The following is a 26,200-nucleotide window of genomic DNA, read 5'->3' as shown; positions in this document are numbered from 1 at the left end:
ACCAATTTAAAAAACTAAAATATTATTTGTACATATAACTAATCAACATAAAATTATCTATGGATTGAGACAAATTTTAAAAAAATATTTATAAGAATAAATTTGAAGAAAAAGAAATAACCCACTCCTAAAAAAGAACAGACTTAATTGAAACATTTTAATAACAGAGAAACTAACTTGAAATAATAAATAAATTGTTATACAAATAAGTCGCTAAGCATAAAATCAAAGATTAAGAATAATTAAAATACCTTTTAGCTTATTGATTGATTTTGACAGTGTATCATTTGCTATGTACCTTCTCCAGTATTTGTCCCTGTTTTCATCTGCAAACTCCTCCTTTCCCAAATCAAAACCCTAAATTGACAGCATTCTCATATTTTCCAATGGGTTCGAGAGGAGCCACCGTGGTGCTATCGAGAGCAAACAGGATAAGAACGAAGCTGCAGTCGGCGCTGGAAGCCACCGTTTTAGAGGTGGACGACGTGTCACACCAGCACGCGGGCCACGCTGCCGTGAGGGGAAGTTCCGACACGGAGACCCACTTCAACGTGAGGATCGTTTCGTCCAAGTTCGAGGGTCAGAGCCTCGTGAAACGACACCGTCTTGTCTATGACCTCCTCGCCGATGAGCTTCAGTCCGGCCTGCACGCCCTCTCCATTGTCGCCAAGACGCCCAACGAAACAAGTTCTTCTAAATGACGCATTGCGAAATCTTGAAACTTTTCGGATGTGAGTTTAAAGCTTCTATCTTCCCATTGTTTTGAACTTGTTTGCCCAATCGGGTTCTTTCTGCTGGGTTTTGAATCCTACTGGAAAATTTAGTTGCAAACTGAGTATAGAACAGATCAAGGATTAGGTAGAACCTGTTGGGATTAATTTGTATATATAAGAAGAAAATGTGAAGGAAAAACTGAAGTAGGAAAATTAATCTGTTTACAAGTTTAAATTAACTTAAAACTAGGGAGCTTTTGCAGATTACATTATGGTTGAGTTAATATTTACTCCTAGATAAATTTATTTCATTTTTTTTTCTTTATTGGTCCATATATAGAAAATGATTGGTGACAACAACACTAAGCTTCTAAATTTCGGTTACGGTCTATTTGTGATACTTGATATTTTGGGAAATTGTAGAAAAATACATTTAATGTGGCTGCAATTATGGTCTCAAAATCCTTGATGTTTGGCTGAAGTAGCTGTTGCTTATAATGTGTTTTGGGTTGTCATGCTGCGACTTTTGCTGTCTTTGTTCGTTATATGTGGCAAAATCAAGGATAGAAATAGACTGCAACTGTGGCTGGAACTATGATTAAAATTAGTGGTGACCACTGATTTAATAGCTTTAGCTTGAAATTTAGTAGCATATCTTAGTTTACTTCATTCACCGTCCAAATATGTATCATGTCTGTCAAGATTTGGGGTAATGGTGGTAAATCTTGACATTATTTTTCTTTGATGCTTTGATTGCTTTCAATGAGTTTCCACAATTCCATGTATGGCTGTCAAACCCGGGTGTTCAAAAATAAATTCGTCTGAGAGCTTACCTCTCCAAATTGCCCTCACTTGTTTCTGGAACAGTTTCTTGATGGAATTGCTCACTAATTGGGTGGGTTTGTTCAAAACCATGAGCTGAAGTCCAATTTCGTGAGTTATTAACTGCTCTGATTTTCAGCGAAGCAATGATGAGTTGTGGCTGGACTCAAACGGTTAGGGCTCAGCTCTCTTTTGTCTCTCTGTTGCTTGATTCTCATGAAACGGAGTTCAGTTTATGTTCTGTGAAATTGAAAAAACAGAACCATCTTGTGTTGAAGTCATCTCTCCCCTTCTGATGCTTGTCTCTCCTTTTGTGACAAAGTTGCATCTCTCTCTTGGCTGTGTTGAAGTTGCCACTTCTTACACACCTTCCTCTGCTATTTGCAACAGGCAAAAGCTCCTTCCTCTGTCACACTGACCCGTTGAGCTCATCCCCTTGTATGAGTCTGATTTTGGTCTAATCATTGCAGTCTTGATCCTGTGTGTGACTTTCATTTCATTATGTCCCATTGGTAGATCTAGTTCTCTGTGGTTTTGTTTCTTTGCTTTGTTGTGAAGTTGAAATATTGAATTGTTGTTGTATTAACAGTATTATGTTTATGCATATATGTTATTTAAGGTTTTTTAATATTATTTTTTAAATTAGGTAAGTCTTACAAATTTAAGATTGAAGTCTTACAAATTTATGAAAGCTGAGTTTATATAGGTTATTTTAGTTTGACATATTTTCTTCTATAATGTCATTGATGGAATCTGACTAAAGCTCCTATGATGAATTAACCTGATGCCATAAAACTTCTTATTCCATCGTTCCAATTCCAGAAGATTAGTTAATTTTTCTTAATAGTGTAGAAGAAAGTATAAATCTGAGGAGCTTCTGTCAAACTTTTTGATATTTTTGTCAACGGTTTTTCCAAAAGTGCTTACAGGGTTGTTCTTAGTAACTTCTCACAAACAATAAATATGTTAGGAAAGACATCGGATCAGTGATAACAGTTTGACCAAAAGGAGGATGGAAGCTGTCAATCAACCTATTTCTGTAATATTTTTATGCTGATATTAGGCCAAAACATTTTAAAGTGTGTCTAGTTTTCTTCCTACTATTACTTGTTAAATTGCTGTATGTCACTTCAAAATTTTTGTTTTAAATCTTGAAATGATTAGTCGGATTGATTTATTTGAACTGCTTTTGCATATTGACTTTTATTAACTTTCCTTTTCAGTTTCATTCAACTTTGGTGGGTGGATGTCTCAGTGGATTTGATTCATAGAAGTATCAAGTATAAAGATGGTGGCAACCCCTCCTATAAGATGGAGAACAGGGAAATTGAATTTCGATGCTAGGGTTTTTAGTGGAAGTGATTGAATGATGGAATAGATAACAATTATAATATGAAATTTTCACCTTGATTTTGCATATCGACGCACCATCTTTGCCCTAAGCAGGCATAAATACCATATTTGGATTAAATTGTGGACATCACGCATTCATTGAAGTAACTTTTTGTTTCTAATCAAAATATAATTGTGTTATCATTGTTGTAATGATGTTATTTGTGGATAAAAGTTTTAGTTAGCATACCTTGTATGGTTAGTTTTGTTGGTTAATTTAACTATAAAAAAGTGCTTTTAGTGACCTGAATGATTTTTTGCTATGAAAGGGAATTTTTCATATAAGAAAAACGCATAAGTGATTGTATTAATGACTAATGAATGCTTAAACACAAACAGTAAAGAACAATGAGGAGCCTAGCTTTCACTAATCCATAGTTTAAATTCCTGGTGATCATGGTTTATCTCCAATTTGGTTTGGCTAGCTTCTCCCTTTTTAAATATATATAAACATAAACAATCAGTATAAAATCATATGTTGGTTTCTATTTCTTTTTTAAACTTGTTCTTGTGTGTGTGTTTTGTTATTTTTAACAGAACAAAATTTATTTTGTCCCTCCTTTTCTTTTAATTGATGGGATATATTATACATATTAATTAGGATAAAAATATATTTCCAATGTTTTTGGTCTCTATCTATTTTTATTTAAATTTTATTTCTCTTTTTTATTCATTTAAATTAAACAATCTTACAGTTTCATTACATGCATTGATTTATTTTCATTTCTTTAAAATTGTAAACTATCTATATTTTAATGTTACTTGTCTTCTTTCTTTTTCATTTAACTTTTTCTTACCAATATACATTCCCTCAGTATGAACATAAAATACTTAGTGCAATGTAATTAATCTCAGATTTGTTATACAACTTATATGTTTCAATAAGAACACTTAGTGCAATGCAATTAATCTCATATTTATTAACTGATTAGTATCTTTAAATCATATCTGGTTATTGACTTGTTGAATTAGACATTGGGAAAATGAATGTAGTATTGGACTATTAAATCACTGGTTCATCCAGTGTGTGTGTATATATATATAGGATAATTTAGTTTTTAATTATTTTAGTATTTGAAATCAATTCATAATTACTTGGGTCATAGATCAATGAGGTCTAATTTATCATCCAGCCAGATTTAAGTAATTAAATTTATTATTTTTCAAAAACACAAACACATAATTTTGTAACTTATTTTAATCTCATTTTTTAATTGAATGATTTTATTTTTAATAAATAAAAGGTAGATTATCTATTTAATAAAATAAATACTTATATAATTTATATTTAGCTTAAAATAAATTAAGAACTTTATTTTATGAAATTATATATTATTTTAGTTACTTGTAAAAAAAAGAACCGCCAGTGAAAATATGTGTGTACAACTTTTTCTCAATAAAATGATTTTTAATCATTGTAATAAAAATTATTAATAAACTATAGAATATTTTTTGCAAAAAGATTGTTATAAAAATAATATATTTTTTAATTTTACTATAGATAATTCTTTTATTTTATAAATATTTTTTTAAATAATATTTAAATTTAAAAAAATTACTAAAAAGATAAAATTAGAAAAAAAAAATATATACACAAAAAAGAAAAATTACCTTTATTAGTTATTGTAATAAAATTATAAAAAATAGTAAAATATAAAGTTATATATAAAAATTATATAAAAAAAAAAGAAAATTACCTTTATTAGTTCGTCTAATAAAATTATGAAAATAGTAAAATATAAAGTTATATATAAGAATTATATAAACAAAAAAGAAAAATTACCTTTATTAGTTAGTCTAATAAAATTATAAAAATAGTAAAATATAAAAGTTATATATACTTTTAAAACTTTATATTTCAATATAATTAAAATGTGACACATGAAAGTGAAAATGTATCAAGTATAGATATAATTTGTTAAAAAAATTATTATTGATTAAATTTAGTAAGAAAATTATAAATCCACCAATATTATAAAAATTTAACAGAATGCAATTTTAATTATAAATAAAACAAAATAATTTTATAAGTTTTAGGTTAAAAAAGTCCCAATTAAAAATAACTAAGAGAAAATTTAAGAGTATTTTAATAATTTTAAAATTTAAATTAAAATAAATAAAAATATTTATTTTAATATTTTTAAAATTTAAATTAAAATAAAAAAATATTTATTTATCGTCTTATTGATTTATGGATATAAATAGTTATTATCTTTTATTATATATTTTTTAAAAGATAATTATTTTTTAAAATAAAAAATAAATTAAAAAATAATAACTGTTATCAACCAGATCATAAATAAATGTCATTTATTTTTTTATTTTAATTTAAAATTTAAAATTTTTAAAATATTATTAAATTTTAGTTTTTTAAAAAAGTTTTGGTACCTTAAAATTTGTTAAATTTAAAATATACCAACTAAATTTTTTTTATTAAAATAAAAACTAACTTTAAAATCAAGATATATTAATAATTTTGTGAGTGATTTTTATCATCACCACTCCATTCAGAGTTACAGAAAACCCTTCCTATTCCTAAAGTTTCACTTTGACGGCAGTTTATATTCTCTAGTGAGGCTACTCACAAATCAAATCCTTTGTGCCCTAATTCCTTAAATCGGAACTTCACCCTCCTTCGACCCAGTCCTTAATTCCGATCACCGTCTTTGTAGCAGTCGATTATCAGGTACTTCATCACATCTTCCATCCATTTCACAACACAGTACCGTGTCTTATATCTTTAATTTTCCTGGAATATGATTTTGAGGGTTTCCTCCAAAAAATAATGATGTGGATCTGTCACTTTGGGGCCAAAATTAGGGAAATTCGGTAGAGTAGCAGTTCTAGAAGCGTCTTTGTTTCTAAACCCTCCAAAATATTGTTTTTTTTTTTGCCCTTTTGTTGGCTGTAATGTTTGCATGTATTTATATTTGATTGAACTTTGATGCTAGTGTTTTCCATCTTTGATATGGGTTCAGTTTTTGATTTTTTTTTTTCAATGGGTCTGTTTTTTTTCCTCCAAAGTACGAGTTTTTACTTATTGAAAATGCTGCTGCGACTTCTATATGAGGATTTCAGGATTCTGAATTGATAGGAATTGTGTGACTATATGATTAATGTGTCTTTGGCTTTAGTGAATTTTTTAATCTTCACAAATTTTGAATTGATAGGAATTGATTTACTGTACTCTTTTTGGAATTTTGAAGACCCTGTGGATTAATTTTTTGATTAATTCTTGTGTGTAGAGGAGATGCTTTGAATTTGAATGAATGTCATGTTGGCAGTGTTATCAGTCAGTTATATGTCAATGTTGTGATGTTGGAAGACTAATTAATTGAATGAGATTTAAGGTTACAACTGTAAAACTAGTTGTTTCTTATGATTTTGATGTGTCTCTACAGTTTTCCTTTTTTCATCCATTTTACTTATCTTGAACCTTATTCTCTACATCTTGGGTCTTTAGGTGGGTTGAGGACGTGATGGACTTTCATTGTCATTGTTTCCATTGATTCAATTAAGGTATCTAATGATTTTTATTGTTTATGCAGTTGGTTGGTGGGAACTCTGTTATTCTGTTTTATTGAAGAAGTTCAAACAATGGATGATTGGGGTAAATAATATCTTGGCTTCACTTTTTGTTTTTACATGCACATAAGTTAGTTTGATGTTAATTTAATGACTGGAATATTGCTTTCTTTTATTAAATTCTATAATTATATGGCATGTAAAAAGTTTCATTATTTTCAGTCAGTATGTATTAGTCTTTTTTATTCTTTTTACCTCCAGTGTCCAGACATATTTGACGTCTCATCATCTTTTTATTGTTTATTTTAGAACCTTTCTTCTAAAGGAGGATCAGGATATTAGATTTGTACGTTTAACAAATTACTAGAGAAAACTATGTATGAATCTGCTTGGTGCTCATATTTTGTTCATTGTCACTATGTTTTGAATAATTTGGTTAAGCTATCAATTTGTATCTATGAACTTCGTCATAACAAAAAATGTTTGTAATATTGATTCATGTTTGAATCAGTAAAGATTAAGTAAGCCCATTACTTTAACAGTTGGGTTCTGTTGTTTTTAGTAGTAGTTAAAATGGCTAAACTTATAAGGAAATTCTCAATTGTAAATATGAATTATGAAAACTGTAAGCAAATCACATTACTCAAAGTCAGACACTTACTGATTTTTAAACCTGTCCATCTAAAAATAAAATAAAATGAATTCTTATTTTGTTGGTTCCTTAGAAAGAAGATTCCATCTATTAACCAATTCAGTTCTCTTTTATTTTAATTTCAAACACAATATATGTTTGTGAGCCTGTATATTATGTTTCTTCTACTATCTTTTGTAGCCAGTTAATTTGAGAGTGTTTGTTGCAGAGGATGAGCAAATTACTCCTCTTGATCTTGCATCAAAAGATCCAGTTAAAAGTAAATGGGATGACGAGGATGTGGATGATAATGATGTGAAGGAATCATGGGAGGATGAAGACGAACCTGCTCCGGTATGAACAATTGAACATGATGTAACAGCAAATAATTGTTTGTGTATGATTGTACTGGTGTGTGATCTGGGAAGTAAGATGGTCATTTCCCATTCTTGTCAAATAACATTCCCGTTGGCGATTAACACCTTTTATACTACTGCTATGCTATGCCAATGCAACTTCTGTTACTATAGTTATTAGCCAATATGATTTATAATTCATTAGTAATTATTAAGTACAATGCATATTTACTAGAGTCTGCCGTTATATTTCCTTTATCTTTGTTTATCTGTCCATTGTCTTCTATAGAGGGGATTGTATAAAACTAAAAAAGTTGCAGGTAGTTTCATGATTACTTCAGTTTTGATTTGTTATTTCTAATAATTGTTCTTCTGTTTTCTCCTGAGTTGTTAATTTCCAGAATTTTTGGTTACTTTGAATAATGTTATCAGGCACCTGCTGCACCTGTTGTAAAACCTACTGAAAAGCCTTCAAAAAAATCCTCTGATAAAGCTGCTGATAAGAAGGGTAAGACAATAGAACCCGTAAAGGAAGAACCATTGGATGCTATGGCTGAAAAACTTCGCCAACAAAGGTATATTGTCTTTTATCCAATTTGATCATTCAGACGTTGTTTTTATGATGTTTGTTATGAGTAAACTGGCAGGTATAATTTTCTACTGAACTCCACATGTAAAAGTGTGTAGGTATGCTACATATGCTGGTTAGGAAAATATGATTGTGAACAAGGGAAAATTGTAACAAGGCAGGCCATAACACTGAATTTTCATAGTTGGTTTTAGTTACTCTTAATGCAACTTGGCTTTGTTTGCATGATAAAATGATCTTAAATATCACTTAATTGTGTTGTTTAAGTACAATTTCGTTTTGTTAGGGCTATATCTCCTTTGACTTTTACTTAACTACTTTGTTTAATTGCAATGATATATAGGTTTACTTTTAGTAGTTGCAGTATTTACATAAAGATATCTAAGGGGTTTGTGTTATCTAGCTCACATAAAGAAAGTCAGACATTAATTGGAAGCAAGGCATATTGACTACAACATTTAGAAAAAGGCAGATCACTAACTTAGACCATGAAGTTTTATCTAGTTTCCTATTTATTTTATCACAGATTAGTTGAAGAAGCAGATTATAAGTCCACTAAGGAATTGTTTGGTGGGGGAAAAGATGAAAAGAACCTTGACACTTTCATACCGAAATCTGAAAGTGATTTCTTGGAGTATGCAGAGCTCATCGCACACAAGCTTCGTCCTTTTGAGGTCAGTTAAATACTCCTGCTTTCTTCGTTCCTTAAATGTGTCAAAAGGGCATTCTAATTTGCTTTTCCGAAATGCAGAAAAGTTTTCATTATATTGGCTTGCTGAAGGCAGTAATGAGACTATCAATGACTTCTCTAAAAGGGGCGGATGCCAAAGATATTGCATCTTCAGTAACTGCCATTGCAAATGAGAAGATCAAGGCAGAAAAAGATGCCAATGCTGGTAAAAAGAAGACAGGTAAGTTCATACTTGATATCCTTTATTTCTTTTCTATTTTTGTTGATTTTGTCTCATTTCATTTGGGTGTTTTCGTTGTTTTATACTGCAGGTGGCAAGAAAAAACAACTTAATGTTGATAAGCCTGATGAGGATTTTATACCTGCTGATCGATATGATGCTCTGGATGACTATGATTTCATGTGAAAAATTTTTGTCCAGTTCAATTCAGATTCAGTTACGGGATTCAACATAGGACGTTGGGACAAGACCCTTCGGCATACCCTTGTCAAAAGTTAATGAGTGCTGTCCCGTATTTTGTCTTAATAAGAGTGTGCATCAGTGTTTTGTTTTCTCATCGTCAATTTTGTCACCCCCATATACTTGGAAGTTAGTTATATGATTTAATAGAACTTAAAAAGGTTTGAAGATGAACGTGGCAACATTCAACATTACCTTCAACTTGGGGACATTTTAATGTTCTTGGACTGTACGAATAGAACTTGACTTTTTTTGTTGTTAAGGGAACTTGTCATTGTCTTCTGTTAATGTCGGATTTTTCAGCATTGATTTCTTGTTTGATGTGCACTGTAATGATAGAGATGAATACAGAATGCTTAGTCAAGAGAGTGTGAGCTACCAAATAGATCTTCACAAATATTTAATGAAGTCCTTATAATTTAATTCAATTTGGGTTTCGGTTAGATGATTTCAAGAGTTTTACTTTCTACGTATTTGAATCATGGTCCCTTAGTATTAAGATGATGGTTAGATTACAACAATCAATCTTTCATAGAAGAGTACAATATCCTATGAAAGAAAAATATAATGGTAAATGTTTTTAATAATGCCATATTGAAAGTATACTTTTTCCAACATGCTTTTGCATCTATAAAGTTATCAATTTCCTTTCCAGTCACCTAATTTTTTCGATAACAGTTAGGTTCTCTGTTTTGGTTTTCATATTAAAATGCAGTAAATCTGAAAGGACAAATCCTTAGTCAACTCAAACTGAAAAATTCACCATTGACAATCATGCAAATTGTATCAGAAGCAAGACGAGGTTGTGAGCTATCATCCATGGGGAAGTTGGCATAAGTGTGTAGACTAATCTGTTCTATTATGGTTAAATTTTAAGTTGCTTAGATATTCTATTAAAGGATTAAGTTATTTTTTATTTACATTCAAATTAAAGACATATTTTTGGATGATCCCATATTTCTTTTAACAAAAAAGTTTGAACATATTTCACCAACATTTTCTTAAACTATTTTGAATGAGATATTAAAAAGCATAATACTCATTTTAACTCTTTCATATACAACAGTATGGTATATAAATTATCTAAAATAAGTTTCTTCTTAATCCACATTTGGATAAAAAAGAATGTTAGACACAGAATTCATGAAAAAAAAATAGTGTTTAAATTTTAAACAGTCCCTTAAAAAATGTCTAAATTGGTGTTCGTTCATCCTATATTATTCGGGAATTTTAAAGAAGTTATATATATATATATATATATATATATATATACGGAGTTGATTATGTCGACTTGATTGAAACGTTAATAAATTACAATTTATGATAATTTTAAAATTTTTTAAAAAGTCAGTTATCATATCATAGTATATATAGAGAGAGTTAGAATAATCTAGAGTGTTTTCAAACAATTTAATAATTGACTAAATAAAAACCTTATATATAATTATATACTAAAGATATATTTTCTAATACATTATCGAACAATTAGAATATCAAAATTTGGTTTTCTATCTTTTTAAAAAATAAAATGCTAAAATAGGCTTTTAATTGTTATAAAGGAGTAAGTCTTTATTTTGATTTTATAATTTCTCTTCTTGTTTTTCTAAAATTAAACAAAAGGTTAAATAACACATATTAGTATTATGGTATAATATTAATAAAAAATTTCAAAAATATTTTTTCTTAAAATTCATAAAACAAATGCCATTTAGCAGTTTTTAAGTGAATATTAAAAATGACAAAAAAAAGTGTTGCGAAATTTAAAGAATATATATGTATTAATATTAGAATAAAAAGTCACTAAGTACAAACAAATATTTCAGATTTTACAAAGGCAAATAAAAAATTATATTCGTCAAAATCTTTCTAATTTTAATTTTACTAAAAATATAGTTAAGATTTAAAAAAAAAAAAATATCAAGAGAACTTCTCAAACCACGTGGTTGTTATATATAGCAGTCATTGTTGACCTTATATGCATGCCCCTATGGTAGTTTCTATAAGCCACCCAAATTCCAAAGTTGATTATTGGAATCAATCACCAAATCTAGGAACTGATGATTTTAGCATTTAAAGGAACGAATGGAATTGCGTTTTTTCCTCCTTTCAATTCCATCGCAAACCGTATTTCCCTCTGATCTTTTGGAGCCACAAATGAACCAAAACAAACCCCTCATTAAAGAAGGAACGATGAGCTGAAAACTGAAGGACACTCTTTTGAACCATTATTTCCTCTACCCACTTCCCCTTTCTACCCTCCCTTTTTCCGGTTTGCTCTTCCTTCGCTGTGACACATCAACAAACGGTGAAGGTTTTGCAAACATGAGTGCTAAAGCCTCCGTCTCCAAGGAACTCCATGCCAAGCACACAAAGGTGCAATTTTTCCCCACCCCTTTTCATTTTTTCTCAGCCACTTCATCTGGGTGATGAAGATCTTGAGTGCCGTCAACTATCGACTAATTGGGTTGACGTTGATTTTTTTCTTTATCATAATGTATTTGACAATGTGTTTTTGTGTATTGGGTCGTGTGAAGCTAGCAACAACTTCTTTTACTTTGTTTTTTCAATGGATGCAGATATTAGAGTCACTTGTTAAGCTACCCGACAACAGGGAATGTGCAGATTGCGGGACAAAGTACGAGCCTTATTTCCATAACACATTGTTTATGTTGAGTATATTTCATTTTTGCTGGAAATTACATAGGCTCTTCATGTTGTTTCTTAAAAATTCACATGAGATAAAGTAGTCGAGAGACGTGGAAATAAGGGTATCGTTTCTGAGATTTGTACCTTATTTGCAAGATAGAAGACTCCTAAGTCATTCCTTGTTAAACAATTAGCACCAGTGATGACTTGATTAAAAAAATACCCAATGCAATGTGTTAAGGAATTAGCGGGATGAGAAAAATCTCTGATGGTACAAAAATAGTTAAGGAAATACTATAGAAGGGGTATTGAGAGAAAATCCAAGAAACTGTCGGAGTGGCAGTGTAATTTGCTAATCTTTAACTATAGTAAGTATCTTTTGGGGGAGGGGGGAGTATTAAACAATTTGGGTACTTGTGTTATATGCACTTGTGTTATATCCAAAAGTATTTATGTTTGTGCTTAGTTCAAAGTTTTCCTTTTTATTCACTTTGCTGTTCATATCCTTTGAATTCGGGACCAACTGGGGTTTTAGCACTGATTATTTACTTTGAAATTGATTAGGTTTCTTTCATGGTTTTTAAGAACTTATTTTAATATTTCAGGGCACCTCGATGGGCAAGTGTGAACTTAGGAATATTCATTTGCCTGCAATGTTCAGGAATTCACCGGAGTCTTGGAGTACATATATCACAGGTTTATATACATATCTTTTTCTGTTTCAGTGTACAAATCGATAATTGGCTAAGCCTTCTGATTTTGCTGCTAGGTGCGATCCACAACTTTGGATACCTGGTTGCCCGATCAAGTTTCTTTTATGCAATGTAAGAAACTACAAAATTTGGTTCTATATTTCTGAGTGAAAAAATATTTTTTAAGCATATTATGAGATAGTAAATAGTCAGATACTATGAGTAACTCGGTTGCCTTTTCAGAACAAGGGATTAAACTAGTTCTGTCAGAAGGTTAGATGTTGGTCTGTCAAAATTGTATTAGTAAATCATGTAAGTGGTATGGAACATTCCATATATATGTATTCAGATATATCATTTATATGAGATTACGTAATATCCATTTAACTGGTTGGTGAAACTAGATATTCATAGAAGATAGGATAATTGTTAGAAAAAAAATACTGGGCTCTTGAATTCTATTGCAGCTGAATTCATTTAGTACTTTGGTTGTCTGCAGAATGTGTACCTAGCTCATTTATTGATTTGTTGTATTTTATGCAGTAATGGGTAATGCGAGGTCCAATAAGCACTGGGAGGCAGAGTTACCACCAAATTTTGATAGAAATGGATATGGAATCGAGAGATTTATTCGTTCGAAGTGAGTTCAAACTTTTAAGGAATTATTATGAAGAACATTGCTTGTTTGCATAAGCTTAAATTTCCACCTAATTTACCATATTTTGATGCTGTCAACTTGCTTAAAATCTTCCAGGTATTTGGAGAAAAGATGGGCTTCAAAGGGTGAACTAAAACCAGCTTCAAAGTCAGCTGAAATGATCTTTAACCGGAATGAGTCACCAGCTGCTGGGTCGAAGAGTGCTATTCAGAAGAGTAGGAGATTGTCTCTTGAGGAAAGCATTTTTGTGAAACATATGAACCATGTTCCACCTCCAACGACAAGATCTCCTACACCAAGATCTCAGGAGGTATTCATGTTTAATCTCAAGTTCAATCCTTGATAAAGAATTTTTTTTGCACTAATACCTATACATTGGATCTTTTAAAGAACTAATCACATGCACTTTTGTTGAGCAGGTAAGGGAGACTTTTATATGGTTTACCCTACATATGGGTGGCCATTTACACTTTACCTAGTTTACTATTAGATACTGTGATCAAAATGATATCTTATTGAATTCAATGTCCTCTTTGTGAAATATTTTTTTCCATAATATTCTCCTAGTGCTCTACTCAAAAGATTTGTTTGCCTCCCAATATTTTTACTACGTCACAAAAAGCCGATAAAAAGTTTGTTTATCTTTTGTAACTCAGCTGTCCCCTGATTTGAAAAACAATCTTTCACCTCTACCATTAAGGAGGCCATCTGCATCATTTGATTTTGACAACTCCAGAATGAAGAACAATGGTACTGTTGACCATTTTGGCTTGTTTTCCGCCCCTAATGCTAAACAGGAGTTCTCAACTACACCTCCTAGCTGGATAACGTTCGATTGTAAGAGGGAAATACTTTTATTGCACATTTTTTGTTCAATATCCTTGCACACTTCGTATTGGAACTAATAAGATGGTGTCATCTCATGTTATGCATTACAAAATTATAAAATCAATATTCATGTTTGCAGGAGAAGGCTTATGAGGTATGTTTGTAGATTGTTGAGCTAGCTCTTTGTGTAGATGCCACAGCATTGTAGTTGAAGGTCTTGTAATGTTGCATGAACTTTGAGCTGCATTGATCTGGTATGTACTTCTCTTTTCCAACTATTACAATGTTGATTTGATCTTTTTCTTTGTTTTCATTCTCAGATGACCCTTATATTTTTATATATTTTCCTGAAATCATGATATTTGCCATGGTCTGTGGCTGTAGAACTGCCTGAAATAGTTGAACTAAGCTGAAAATGCATCCTTATACAATACAATGCTTCCAAAATTTGAGATAACCATGCTTCCAACTTTCTTAGTTTTAGTGCAAGAGATTGGTCTCACGTTAATAATTTGATACATGGCTTATATCTTGAAAACAATTTATATTGAAGATTATGTTTCCTCACAGGTTTGATAACAACGTTTGCAATCAAACACACTGCAGCAGGATATAAATTCTGTGCACGTTTGCACTACTTTGGTGTTGCTGTATCACACAGCCTATGGTCGTTCATAAAATGGTTTGATCAGTACTGTAGTTTCTGTCACTTTTTCCTTCTTACAGCCATTGGTTGAGATTATGAAAAGACCGAAGTAAATAACAGTTCTTTTCTTATCAGTGTTAGTTCCAGAGTCTGTGACCGGAGATGCTGTCCATATGCCCCAGCCTAATTTTGGTCTTTTCTAGTGCACCCTTTTCTTTAATTCATCAGTGAAAATACATAGCAATCTTAACTTTCTGCATTGAATTCTGGGTTGCTTATCAATGCTTCATATGGCCAGAAGTTTTATCTTAGTTGCCTTGAAACTGAAAATCTTGCAGTGCCATTACTGTGCAGGCTTTAATCTTTCTAAGCAGGTAAGAAAATATAATGGTTTAACAATAGTAAAAATTACATTGGTTTAAATAGCTTTACAATAAGGGCTGAATAGTAATTTTATAAATGTTTCATATTGATTGTCTTTCTTGACTCTGAATAGATAACAACAAATATAAAACTTTTCGTTGCTTGGACTGAATTGTATTAGTTATTCAAAAAAATTGATAATATAATAAATGGAAGATAAAATCATAATATTTAATAATTACATATTATAACTTTTTAAAAAAAAATCACAATTTTAGTTAAAGTTTACGACTTAGAAAGGTGGTATGATCGTGAGCAATTGGTAATAGAACCTAATTTTAAAAGCGTGAATATTAACGTCGTAATAAATAAGCCTTTAATATAATAAAAAGAATTTAATGATATTTTAAAAAATCAAAGCTGAATAAAATCGTCTCGGTGAGGCTGCTCGCATTGTAGTTTACCCTTCGCAAAATCAAAATCTGTGAGTATGAACCTCTCTATCTCTCTCAACGTATAAAGGCGGGAAACACAGAATTTCTCCCTTTACTATCAAACTCACCACCGCAATACGTAGCTTCAGACTCTACCGCGCTCTCTCTCCTTCCTTCTTCTTCTTCTTCTTCTTCTTCTTCGATGCTTTCAGAAATTCACTTTCTAAATTTGCGGTAGCTTCAATTTCTTCTGTTCAGAGGCCATCTCCTCTCTGTGCGAAGCTCGTCTCGGTATGCCTCGTATTTTCTCTTTCGGTCTCCTCAAAAAATGAACTCACGTATTGATTATAACTTGTTAGTTGTCTCATTAATTAAGTTTCAGATTTCGAATTGTTGACAACTGCATCCAGAGTTTTCAGAGCTAGACTTCCAATTCTGTACTGCGCAATTCTATTGTCAGTTAGTTAGCTCTGAGTTTTCCTTTTCTTGCTTGATTCCTAGAAAAATGGAGAAACTCAGGCCAGCGTGGGCTGTCAAGGCAATCATCGTCATCCTTTTCACTTCGATTCTTTTCCGATGCGTCTGCGGCGAGAATCATACCGTCGGCGGAGCCTCAGGCTGGGATCTCCGTTCCAACATTCAGGCCTGGTCGTCTACGACGACGTTTAATATCGGAGACGATCTCGGTACGTATCCATATGTATGTTCATCTTAATCAATCCATGCAAGCGTGCACCACACACCACATACATATATATCTTCATCTCCGTTCATCTTAATTAGTCCATCCATGCACGCACGCACGAAAGCATTTATCTCTTACGAGAAAATAATTTCTGTCAAGCATAACGTGTTCTGCAAACCTTCGAGTTTCAGATGGTTTAAATCTATCAGGTGTAATTTAATTAACAGCAGAGTAATAGTTGATTATTTTAAGTTCTATTTTGAATGTTTGTTATCAGAATCGTTGAAAACAAACACGTTTTCTTGAGTATGTTTTCGTTTATCTGGAAGCTAGTTTAGCGAAGTGAAACGAAAACGAAGACGCAGCCAAGGGCATTTTCGGCATAACGGATTATATGTATTTTTTATTAATGGTTAAATTAATTTTTTTTTATCTTTATTTTTTAAATGCAATTTTGATTTATTCTTCAGATTTTAGTCTTTACATTTTAGAATATCTTTTTATCTAATTCTTCACTTTTTAATGTGTATTTTTTAAGTTTTAATTACTTGAATTATTTTTATGGTATTTTCAATACATGTGTTAGATTTAAAGTTTAATAACATAAAAAGTAAAAATAAAACATATATGAAATTAAAGATTCAGTTTATGAATTTTGAAAATAAGGAAGTAAATTGAGAAATAAAAAATATAGAATATTTTAAAAAATAAGCTAAAAAGAATTTGAAATATTAAAATGTGAGTAAACTAAAATAATAAAAGTTCTGGTGCGGTTTGGTTGGCAGTATTCTCGTACACGCCAGTTCACGATGTGGTGGAGGTAAACCAACTAGGTTACGACACGTGTACGATAGCTAACGCCCTTGCCACGTACGATAATGGAGAAACCGTGATTCACTTAAGCGGAGCGGGAACGCGCTACTTTGTGTGTGGCAGAATGGGCCACTGTCAACAGGGCCTTAAACTCCAGGTCCAAGTTCTAGCCCAGTCTAACAACGGAAGCAACGACGATCAAAACCAAGGCCCCGGCAACACCACCTCTTCTCCTCCGCCTCCTTCTCCTCCGCAGCCTCGTTCTCCTCCGCGGCCTCCTTCTCCCCCGCCTCACGGTGTCGAACACTCTCCCGCAGATGAGCCCTCACCCTGCGACTGTTCGGGTGCAGACGAGCGTTTTGGGGTGGTGCCGTTAATTACGCTCGTAATTGTGCTCGCTTTCGCCCGCGCTCCTTCTTCCCTTTTCCACGCCTCCGTTTTCATCTCATGCGTTTAAATTGCTGCATTTTAGTTTTACCTCAGCCTATTGCTCAGGGCATATATGAATGTGTCGGTTAGAAATTGAATAATGAGTATGCTTTATTCAGTGTGAATATTTCTCTGGATGCATGGTATGTACTTTCCTTTCTTGTAAAGTACTAGTTGCAGCTCTGCATGCATATTCAAAGTGAATAATTTCTGTGGTTATAAACTTGCTTTTTCACTTGGTTACTGTTCTGTGTGTGAATAATAAAACGGGATGTATGTAAAATAGATAAGTAAAAAAGGTTGTGAAAAATGGACGTCATCTTTAATTACAACAATAGTTAAATCGTTAATTACTGATTACATTAATTAATCTTAGTTATGTATTATTAGAGACAACATGTAATATTAGAAGCAGCGAAATGTTATTTTCTTTCCACAATCTTTGAAAGGTCTTTAACAAAAACAGAACCTCACTAATCCAAGGCCAAACTGTTGTGGGTTGGGCCTTTAACACCAGCAATTCCTTGTCGCCTTTGTCTACAAGATGCCAAGGCATTATTCGTGTTGAGTGATGATCAGGCGGCGTCCATATTACCATATTGCTTAGCCCTTTAGAATACCATCATTAAATTCCAAACCCAGCAGAAAGGAATGTTGAAGTTTGAAATAATTGACGACGATGATAATGCTGATAGTTTGTAATTAAATTGTCATAGGTACTGATATTTAGACTTTGTATGCATAGATGGATGGTGTCCTCGTGAACCTAGAGAAGGAGAATAATAGTAGCCGCTAGAAGTTACTAGTCTACATCAGGGCCAATTTTGAGTGCTGCTTCTTCAAGCTAAATGCAAATTAGCAGCTTTCAATACATTCTTAATCTACGGCCATTTCCTTTTTAAACTAAAATTAGTTTATTCATAGATTCATTATAAGTAAAATATATATCTATTTCTTGTGAAAATGTTTGTCCAGAGTCTTCTCTGGGTCCCTATTCTCTGGCCCACAGCTTCCTTGTGCCATGACAACGTGTACAAGGATTTTCTTGGTGGTTTCCATTAGTGGCTAATGAGAAAAGGACCAGTCTTTGATAATGGCAAACAGTGGGTCTTATTCTTAGGTCGTCTAATTTATACACTCTTCGTAATCAATATTTACACATAATTATTACCATAACCAACGGTTATGCATTGTCACACGCGTCAGTAGTGGCAGTCACTGATAATTCAAATTTCTACTAGAAGAAAATAGCCCTGGTTGTTGAATTATACTTGGCCACTTTGATGGCAGCAGAATTCATTGACAAAAGTAGAAAGCGTCAAAATAGAAGGAGAAGGCAATATTATGATAAAAAACTGAACTTTCCCAAATGAAGCTATAAAGGTATTTTGCAGGCAGAAGATGGGGGTCCGTGTCTGTGGTTTGGTTTGGTTTGGTTTCTCACAAATAAAAGACTCTCACAACTTGGATCCACTTACATTTTCAATTGTACAAAGGTCCTACTTCTTTATGAAGTTCTGCACTTATACTTGATGACACAACAATAGACATGGGGCTCTTTCTGCTTCAATTTTCACTGGCATGTAAGGGGGCAACGTGCTTTCCGACCTAAGGGTGTCATAATTAAAATGAAGGCTTAAAGAAACAGCAAGTCCCACTAGATCTATAATGATCTATACCATGCTGACAGATACTCACCATGTGCTTCTGTTCACCAAGTTTACTGCCATAATCCCATTATTTCATCCAAAACTAATTGTGCCTTTGTAGACTTTGACAGCATAACCAATCTGCTTAAGCCAACTTATCTCAATTGATGGTCACATGCAACCATGCACAGTTGAAAAGACAACTCACTCCTCACACTACATTCAGTTTATCTTCTTTCATGTACTTCCCAAAAGAAAAATGAATAAAATAAAAGGCTCAGTTCCTTTCTTGCCCTATAATACGCCAAAGGGTCTGGTCTACCAATGTACACGAGCTGCTATATATCAACTCCTTGCATGATGAGTACGGTTGTCACTTGTTTATGTTAGGTGTATATGATTTGGTTCAAATGGTATGTATCCAACTTTGTTCCCCCCTTCCTTCTGTGTCGGTTCTCTTGTAATTATAAAAGTAAAATAGGACAACCATTCAACCAATAGAATCTACGACGTAGCCTTTTTATTTTTTAAACCATGTTTATTCATCATCTGCCAAACTCAAACCCACTTTGATCCAACTCCACTCAGACCAACATAGTACTTTTTCGCTCACCAAGCATTTTGAAGCTGGATTAATTGGTAAATTATTAAGTCTGCATAAAATAGCAGAAATTGTACATTCGATATTAAACAATCTTCTCATAATGATGCTACCTAGGTCCAAACTACATAATCAATACAAACATTAGATGATATGAGAAAAACTAAACTTCTGAATAGTTTAGTAGAACATGTAGAACAAGGATCTAGAGCAAAGAAAGAGCACAACAGATTGGGAGAAACTAACTAATGCCCACCATGTCACAAGAAACTTGACAAGGGAAACCATGTCTGATACTTGTCTTGGCTTCTTCACAGTCTCAGCAGCAAAAATATGTACACGGCAAGTCCTGCCAATTGAGAAGAAAGAGTCAACATACGGAAACCGACAATTCGAACTTATATGTGGGATTTGTTTATATATATTACGTACTAATAATGTAGATTATAATTTTCCTACTCTTCAATCAAGTGTTTGGTAGGTGGAACAGTCTAATCAAAGCTAGATTCATTTAATTTCTCCAACCACTACTTATGTTTCGCCATGTGTTGAATGCCTAATGCTTCAAGAATATAATTAGATGCATAGATATATGCACCATGGAATGGCAGTGTCACTTTTTCAGTCACAAAAATACATATGTTTGAGTATATAAGAAGCTCTACATAGTCCTTCCTGAGGTCATACCTCGTAGGAAAAAGGATAAAAAGTTCAGCAGACATTTGATTATGTTTAATTTAGGTATAAAAAGATTCCATACGAAAGTGCTGTATTTAACTACTATTGCTAATCCAAACACTAATATGCGAACAGTTGTCATCTAGCATATGACAAGACTAACCGTTCTAAAAGCATAAGTGGTTTGGCGAAAAATTACTGAAGGGCTTAATAACAACAAATATGTTACATATACATATGATTACACACATATCCGACAGTGAAATTCTGCATAACACATGGATTTAGTAATGTGCTGCCGAATGCAGTGAGAACTTAAATAAGCATATCTGATAAATACCTTCAAAATGGTCAACAAAGTTCCATAGATTCTCATCACTTTGCTAAATTTTCACTGTGACTGGTTAAAATGAAAGAGAGTAGCTAGCCACATCAGACACGGCGATTTACCATTTCCTTGAAACGCTGGATAGATTCCAGCCTCTGCAACATCATTTGATGGTTGAATTTCTTAATGAAAGCTTCTGCCCTGCGATTCAATTCCTCTGGACTCATAGATTTTTCCCTTCTCAAGGAAGCTCTATCGTTGAAAGTGTCTGACTTTTTGAGCTCCTTTTGAGCCCAAGCCACGGGGTCGTCATCATCATCACCCTCTCCATTGCGACGAAATGGCTCTGCCTTGGCAATCCTTGCGCCCCATGTGTCGCTCTTCTTCAGCTGTGGCCTCATCGTTTTCCCCTGCCCCTCCATGATAGCCTTCCACGTGGCTTCTAGTGTGTCATCACCACCGGAATCCGGCAATAGATAATCATTGGTGCAATTTTCTAGCAAAGGCTGGAGCACGATTCTGTCATAGGACAAATCAGTCTCTTCAACTACCTTTTGTTCTTGCTCTAGCTCTTGTTCTTGTTCTTCTTCAACCTCCTTTTCTTCTTCCTTGGGTTCATTTGTTTGGCTCTCTGGCTCGGTTGGGTGGCTGGCAGTGTCTGAAATGGTGGTGGTTGCGTGCTTGGGATCAGAGGACGCAGAAGAGTCAGAGAAGAGTTTGGGGTGGCTATTGCTTTTGGGGTGGAAGTTGGAGGAAGCTGCAATGATGACGATGATGAAGTTGACAATGATGTAAAGGAATGGGAGTGTTAGCCAGCTTCTAACTGAGACCCAAAACTGAGGAAGAGTGGAGAGAAGAAGGTGAAATGTGTATGGGACTACTGCCACTTTAAACAAAACAAGAGTGGAGACAACCCCCATGGACATGAGCACAAGCTTTGCAGCCCACATGGCTGTTTCAAATCTGTTTGATTTGAGAGAAGATGGTTTTTGAAAAAGATCCATCGCTGACATGTTGCAGGCAGCACTACTAATAATCACTCTTCACAACAACACGCAGATTCAAAGAAACAAAGCAAAAGAAAGAACCCTTCTGCTTAGAAAAAAAATGAGAAGAATAATACCCAGAAACAAAAACTTCTAGGTGGGTGGGGGAATTTACCAACTAGTACATAGACATGAACAAGCACCAGTTCTTCAGAGGAAAAACAAAAGAAAGGAGCTTTTTTGAAACTGAGGTTTGTGTATGAAAACCAAATTCTGATAGTTTTTCATCACGAAGGAGAAGCAAGATTTGTGGTGAATGACTGCAGATCCCTGAAAGGTGATGAAACAGAAGTGAAAGAAACAGAAAGAGAAAAGAAAACCTGAAGACAATGTATTGAGACGAAGCTGGCCAGAACTTGAGTCCACTCTAGTCTCTAGAGTACAAAGAAAGAAAGAAGGCTTTTAAAGAAAGGGAGCTTTCAAATTTCACTGTTTCAGGTGCTGTAGTTAGCAGCAGAACCAACAAAAATTCCATTAGTACTGAGTAGGCAGGGTGGTCATAGAGTAGTAGAGGACCACATGAATGAACCAAGATGAGATTTTAAATGAACATCATCTATCTATGAATTCCCAACCATTTTTCATTCCCAACCAAATACACTGTCTGATGAATTCCCCACCGTCAGATTCTTCAATAACAGTGAAAAGGGTATGAGAAAGATGATAACTTTTGCACTCTCACCTTCACTCATTGATATATAGGAGGTGCCAGAGATAGAAAAGAACCACCTAAACTTTAACTATTGTTTTATGAAAAAAAACAAAATGTTTGGATATATTTTCAGATTTGAAAAGTCAAGAAAGAGTAAAGGGTTGAATTTGGGTGGAAATGGTACATTAATTATTAGTTAATTAACCATAATTAGGTTAGTTGTTAGCAAGGTTTAATTTATTTTAAGAAATGTAAGCAATATTTGAAAGTAAATTAAGTAATCTGAATTAAAGTGGTAGCTGCGTTGAGCGGCGGTGGCCACAATTTGCGGAGGTGCTGATTACAACTTTTGGCACCACTCAGATAAAGCTCCTCAACTAACCATAACACTACATGCTACATGTTTACATCACAAATTATTACCTTAATTTTAATCATTATACCTACATTTTTTTTCTAAAAAATTAATATAATTGATATAAAAATTAAATATTAATTATGTGTTTCGTTTTCAAATATTTTTAGAAATTACGTTTTATCTCTATATTATTTTTAGAAATAGTATAAAATATTATCTTTAACAAATAATATGCAAATAACATACCAAGTTTCATCGTGATTATAGTATAACATCAAAATATCATTTATTACAAAAATTGATATTATTTTTATAAAGTTTAGGATCCAGACACAATTTTTAAAAGTATTTAGAAAAAAACATATTTACTCCAAAAATTAATTATATTATATACTTATTTATGATGATATTAATAATTCCTCAACATGCATTTCTTATATTTATTTCGAAAAATTGCTTTATATCCACGTTAAAGTACCCTCTATCTGTGCCAATTTATTGCAAGAAATAGATTGGTTGAATTTTATTATTTTCTAAAAGAATAAAAATTGAATTACTTTATCCTAACAAATACTTAAAAAAATTAAAACAGTCAAATCATTCTTAAATTTTGATATTTTAATATGTTTCGTGCAAAGGCAATCTTAGCATTCTAATCTTTTGAACTTTTCCAAAAAAAAAAAATACAATAATAAATATTTGTGAAAAAAAACTATTAGCTAATTATTATTATTACTTAAACTCAACATTCCACGTTGTAACAATCCTTATCCTTAACTTGTTCCATTGAGCAAGGTTTTGAATTTATACCAATAACAAAGTGAAAAATAAAAACTGTCAAATCAGTATCTTTCAATGGTTGGTTTTGTTTCCTCTATTTTATTCTTCAAATTGTTGATAGAAAAAAATTTTACATTTTTCTAAATCACGATTTCCAATTAGTTAAAAATTATATAAGTATTCTTAACAACACATTATTTAGTAAAAAAAAATAACATAAAAAATGAATAAGAAATCTTGCAATTAATATTATATTTCACCATAAATCATGGAAATAAGTGATTGAATTATTATGGTTGTAACATAGTCATAAACAGTGATCTATCAACACCATGGATAATATGAAAAATAAATATCTTTTCAAAAAAGAAAAAACAGCCATAAATATCTTCACTTGCTTTGCATGGTCAGATAAGTGTCATTGGACTTTTTCCTTTTCATACAATCACTTTTGATTAAAAAATTGAACAAAAGATCAATGAAATTAGTTAGACAAATTTAAAAAAAGAAGCTTTTGGTTAAAAATTGTAAACTGAATTTTCAAAAACTAAAAAATATCATAAAAGAAGTTTCTCACATGCATTATTCAAACAATCTCCATTATACTATGTGATAATCTTGACGTTGGATTTTCTTTTAAAGTAATAAAATTCAACATATGACTTGGTTCCCATGATATGTATCAACATGACATGACCATAAATATATTCAAAGCTTCTTTGTAATTATCTCTAACATTTCCTAAAATAATTGAGTCAAACATTTAGATTTCATTTTGATGGTTTCCTCAATTAAGTCTAATCAACAGTAACTTTCTTTTTCTTTATTGTCTCATCACTGTTACATATTAATTATAGATTAATTATTAAATGTATTTATTGATGGCATATCTTCAAAAAACATTTTCAAAGTGTTTAAAATGTAGTGAATATATAGAATATATTAAATTAAAAAAATTGTTTATTTATATGTTAACAAAAAAAAAAATGAACCAATTAGAGTCCAGAACTCAAGACCACAGGATCCAAATCCAAACATTATTATCATTGTTGTACACTTCAAAAGTTATGAATATTACTGCAGACCACAAAACCTATAATTGAGTAATAATTTATAAATGTTTATAAAGAAGCTATTTTGATTTTATGATAGCATAATGTTAATAAAAGGAAATTACCAACATGGTGCAGCTTTGCAAGTTGCAGTACGCGTGTTATGTAATATCAATATCTATGCATGTGTGCATAGAATCTAGTCAATTTCATCACAACAAAAACAAAACACAGTGCTGCTGAGTTCATTTCTATTTTCAAAGTCACCATATATATACTTTCCACAACACTTCATAAGTGAAACCTAAATATATACTCCACGTTAATATATACATATTAATTGATGTCGGATATAGCCATTTCTAATGTTAACTAACATCGAAAAATGTACATTTCTTTTGACATAAAAAAAGTTAACTAGTAAACATCATACCTTTTTTTTTTTTTACAGTAGTGTTTGTTTTCAATATACTTACGTGTATCAAGATTAATGTTAGATCTATTGAAGATAAGGTTTATGTTAGAGTATAAACAAAGTCTCACATCGAATAGAAGAAAACTAATCATAAGTTTATACATACATAGATACTTTTAATTAGGGGTGGACAAATGAAACTATACTGTATTGTAACTGAAAATTTTAACTACTATTGAGATTTTTATCGAATTTCAATTATACTTCTGCAAATCATTCTAATTCCAGAATTACCATTTCAATTTCTCGAAATTCCTTTCTTATCCAATTTATAAAAATAAAAATCAAGATATGTATAAGTTTTATTTACAGACCATTTTTCTTACATTTTATTGAAAATTATTGCTCTATATAAGTTCACTTTGTTATATAATATTTTTGCTTCACCCAAATTAAAACTCTTCAACAATACTAATGCAGATAAAAAAAAGTTAGAATTTGTATTTTCTTTCTATTAAATAAAATCCTAGATAAACAAAAAAAATCTATAATCTTTTCAAAATGTTAAAGACAACTTATTTTTTATTGGTTATGATGTTCAATTGTTCAACACTATTATACATTTGCTTAACAATTAAAAAAGAAACAGACAATACAGTATATTTAAGTTATAGTATAAATGGTTCAGTTCTTTTTAGTATAAGATAGTACAGTTAACTATAATATAATACAATTCAGTATTTTTTATCCAGTTCTATCTCTAATTATAAGAGGTTTTTTAGAATAGTACCAAAAACAAAATCGTGAAAATTTAGTCCAAAACGAATAATATCTTATCATATGTGGAGATATAAGAAAACACTAAGAGATTTTGACATGTTTTAGATCATTTTACATTAACAGATTTTTATATATTCGGCAGTGGAAGATAAATATTTAGAAAAAGTAATTGAATTAGTAGGATATAAGAATTGTACAGTAACATATTTTGTTGGGACTTTGCATGAGTGTGAAATGGGGTCAGTTGTCTTACCCTAGGGAACCAGCCACACACCGACTCACCCCAACTTGTTTCTACACACTACATACAAACATCTTTTCTCCTTTTTCTCTCTCTCTCTCTATTCCTCTTTCGTAGCTTATATGTCTGCTAATCATAACCATGCAGCACTCTTTTTCTTAAACCAAACTCTGATAATCATCATAACAACAACACCTTTTTCTTCAACCTCAATTTTCAAATTGGAAAATGATATTTTAACACCATT

The 26,200-nt window shown here is 32.0% G+C and overlaps 3 protein-coding genes and 1 long non-coding RNA gene across 9 annotated transcripts; 3 read left to right on the top strand and 1 right to left on the bottom strand.

The window, feature by feature from the left end:
- Positions 1 to 280: 280 nt before the first annotated feature.
- LOC106765639 lies at positions 281 to 3,081 on the top strand. Its single transcript, XR_001376052.2, has 2 exons — positions 281 to 731; positions 2,759 to 3,081. It is a non-coding gene; the product is annotated as an uncharacterized LOC106765639 (long non-coding RNA).
- A 2,345-nt stretch (positions 3,082 to 5,426) lies between these two features.
- LOC106770935 (eukaryotic translation initiation factor 3 subunit J) lies at positions 5,427 to 9,467 on the top strand. The gene is made up of 7 exons (XM_014656825.2): positions 5,427 to 5,613; positions 6,476 to 6,537; positions 7,313 to 7,437; positions 7,872 to 8,014; positions 8,555 to 8,702; positions 8,780 to 8,939; positions 9,031 to 9,467. The coding sequence occupies exons 2-7, from the start codon at positions 6,525 to 6,527 to the stop codon at positions 9,123 to 9,125; spliced, it is 684 nt and encodes a 227-aa protein (XP_014512311.1). The 5' UTR covers positions 5,427 to 5,613; positions 6,476 to 6,524; the 3' UTR covers positions 9,126 to 9,467.
- A 1,676-nt stretch (positions 9,468 to 11,143) lies between these two features.
- LOC106765857 (probable ADP-ribosylation factor GTPase-activating protein AGD15) lies at positions 11,144 to 17,852 on the top strand. 5 transcript variants are annotated; one of them, XM_022784052.1, is made up of 9 exons: positions 11,146 to 11,552; positions 11,756 to 11,814; positions 12,431 to 12,521; positions 12,595 to 12,649; positions 13,061 to 13,157; positions 13,272 to 13,485; positions 13,832 to 14,012; positions 14,143 to 14,257; positions 14,574 to 14,883. In XM_022784052.1, coding segments are annotated over exons 1-8 (750 nt in total). In that variant the 5' UTR covers positions 11,146 to 11,501; the 3' UTR covers positions 14,145 to 14,257; positions 14,574 to 14,883. The 5 variants fall into 5 exon arrangements, with proteins under 5 accessions (XP_022639778.1, XP_022639772.1, XP_022639773.1 ...); XM_022784051.1 differs by having other exon boundaries at positions 11,145 to 11,552; positions 13,832 to 14,257; XM_022784057.1 differs by lacking the exons at positions 14,143 to 14,257; positions 14,574 to 14,883 and having other exon boundaries at positions 11,144 to 11,552; positions 13,595 to 13,973.
- A 769-nt stretch (positions 17,853 to 18,621) lies between these two features.
- Positions 18,622 to 22,393, bottom strand: LOC106755746. 2 transcript variants are annotated; one of them, XM_022784048.1, is made up of 2 exons: positions 20,752 to 22,393; positions 18,622 to 19,972 (listed from the first exon to the last, which is right to left on the bottom strand). In XM_022784048.1, exons 1-2 carry the CDS (start codon positions 21,640 to 21,642, stop codon positions 19,943 to 19,945), a joined length of 921 nt encoding a protein of 306 aa, XP_022639769.1. In that variant the 5' UTR covers positions 21,643 to 22,393; the 3' UTR covers positions 18,622 to 19,942. The 2 variants fall into 2 exon arrangements, 1 of the variants encoding a protein (XP_022639769.1); XR_002668860.1 differs by having other exon boundaries at positions 18,629 to 19,972; positions 20,642 to 22,389.
- Between the last annotated feature and the right edge of the window lie 3,807 nt (positions 22,394 to 26,200).

The sequence above is a fragment of the Vigna radiata genome, chromosome 1, assembly GCF_000741045.1.
Source record: "Vigna radiata var. radiata cultivar VC1973A chromosome 1, Vradiata_ver6, whole genome shotgun sequence".
NCBI lineage: Eukaryota > Viridiplantae > Streptophyta > Magnoliopsida > Fabales > Fabaceae > Vigna > Vigna radiata.
The sequence above is the reverse complement of the archived record's forward strand: the minus strand, read 5'-3'. Positions and strand labels throughout refer to the sequence as shown.

Bases quoted from the DNA above. Each gene is read 5' to 3' on its own strand.
- LOC106770935 (XM_014656825.2), top strand. The intron at 7,438-7,871 runs GTATGAACAATT...TAATGTTATCAG, and splicing joins ATGAAGACGAACCTGCTCCG to GCACCTGCTGCACCTGTTGT. The intron at 8,940-9,030 runs GTAAGTTCATAC...TTTATACTGCAG, and splicing joins TGCTGGTAAAAAGAAGACAG to GTGGCAAGAAAAAACAACTT.
- LOC106765857 (XM_022784051.1), top strand. From the start codon at position 11,502: ATGAGTGCTAAAGCCTCCGTCTCCAAGGAACTCCATGCCAAGCACACA. The intron at 11,553-11,755 runs GTGCAATTTTTC...CAATGGATGCAG, and splicing joins TCCATGCCAAGCACACAAAG to ATATTAGAGTCACTTGTTAA. The intron at 11,815-12,430 runs GTACGAGCCTTA...TTAATATTTCAG, and splicing joins TGTGCAGATTGCGGGACAAA to GGCACCTCGATGGGCAAGTG.
- LOC106755746 (XM_022784048.1), bottom strand. From the start codon at position 21,642: ATGTCAGCGATGGATCTTTTTCAAAAACCATCTTCTCTCAAATCAAAC. The intron at 19,973-20,751 runs GTAAATCGCCGT...CTCAATTGGCAG, and splicing joins TCCAGCGTTTCAAGGAAATG to GACTTGCCGTGTACATATTT.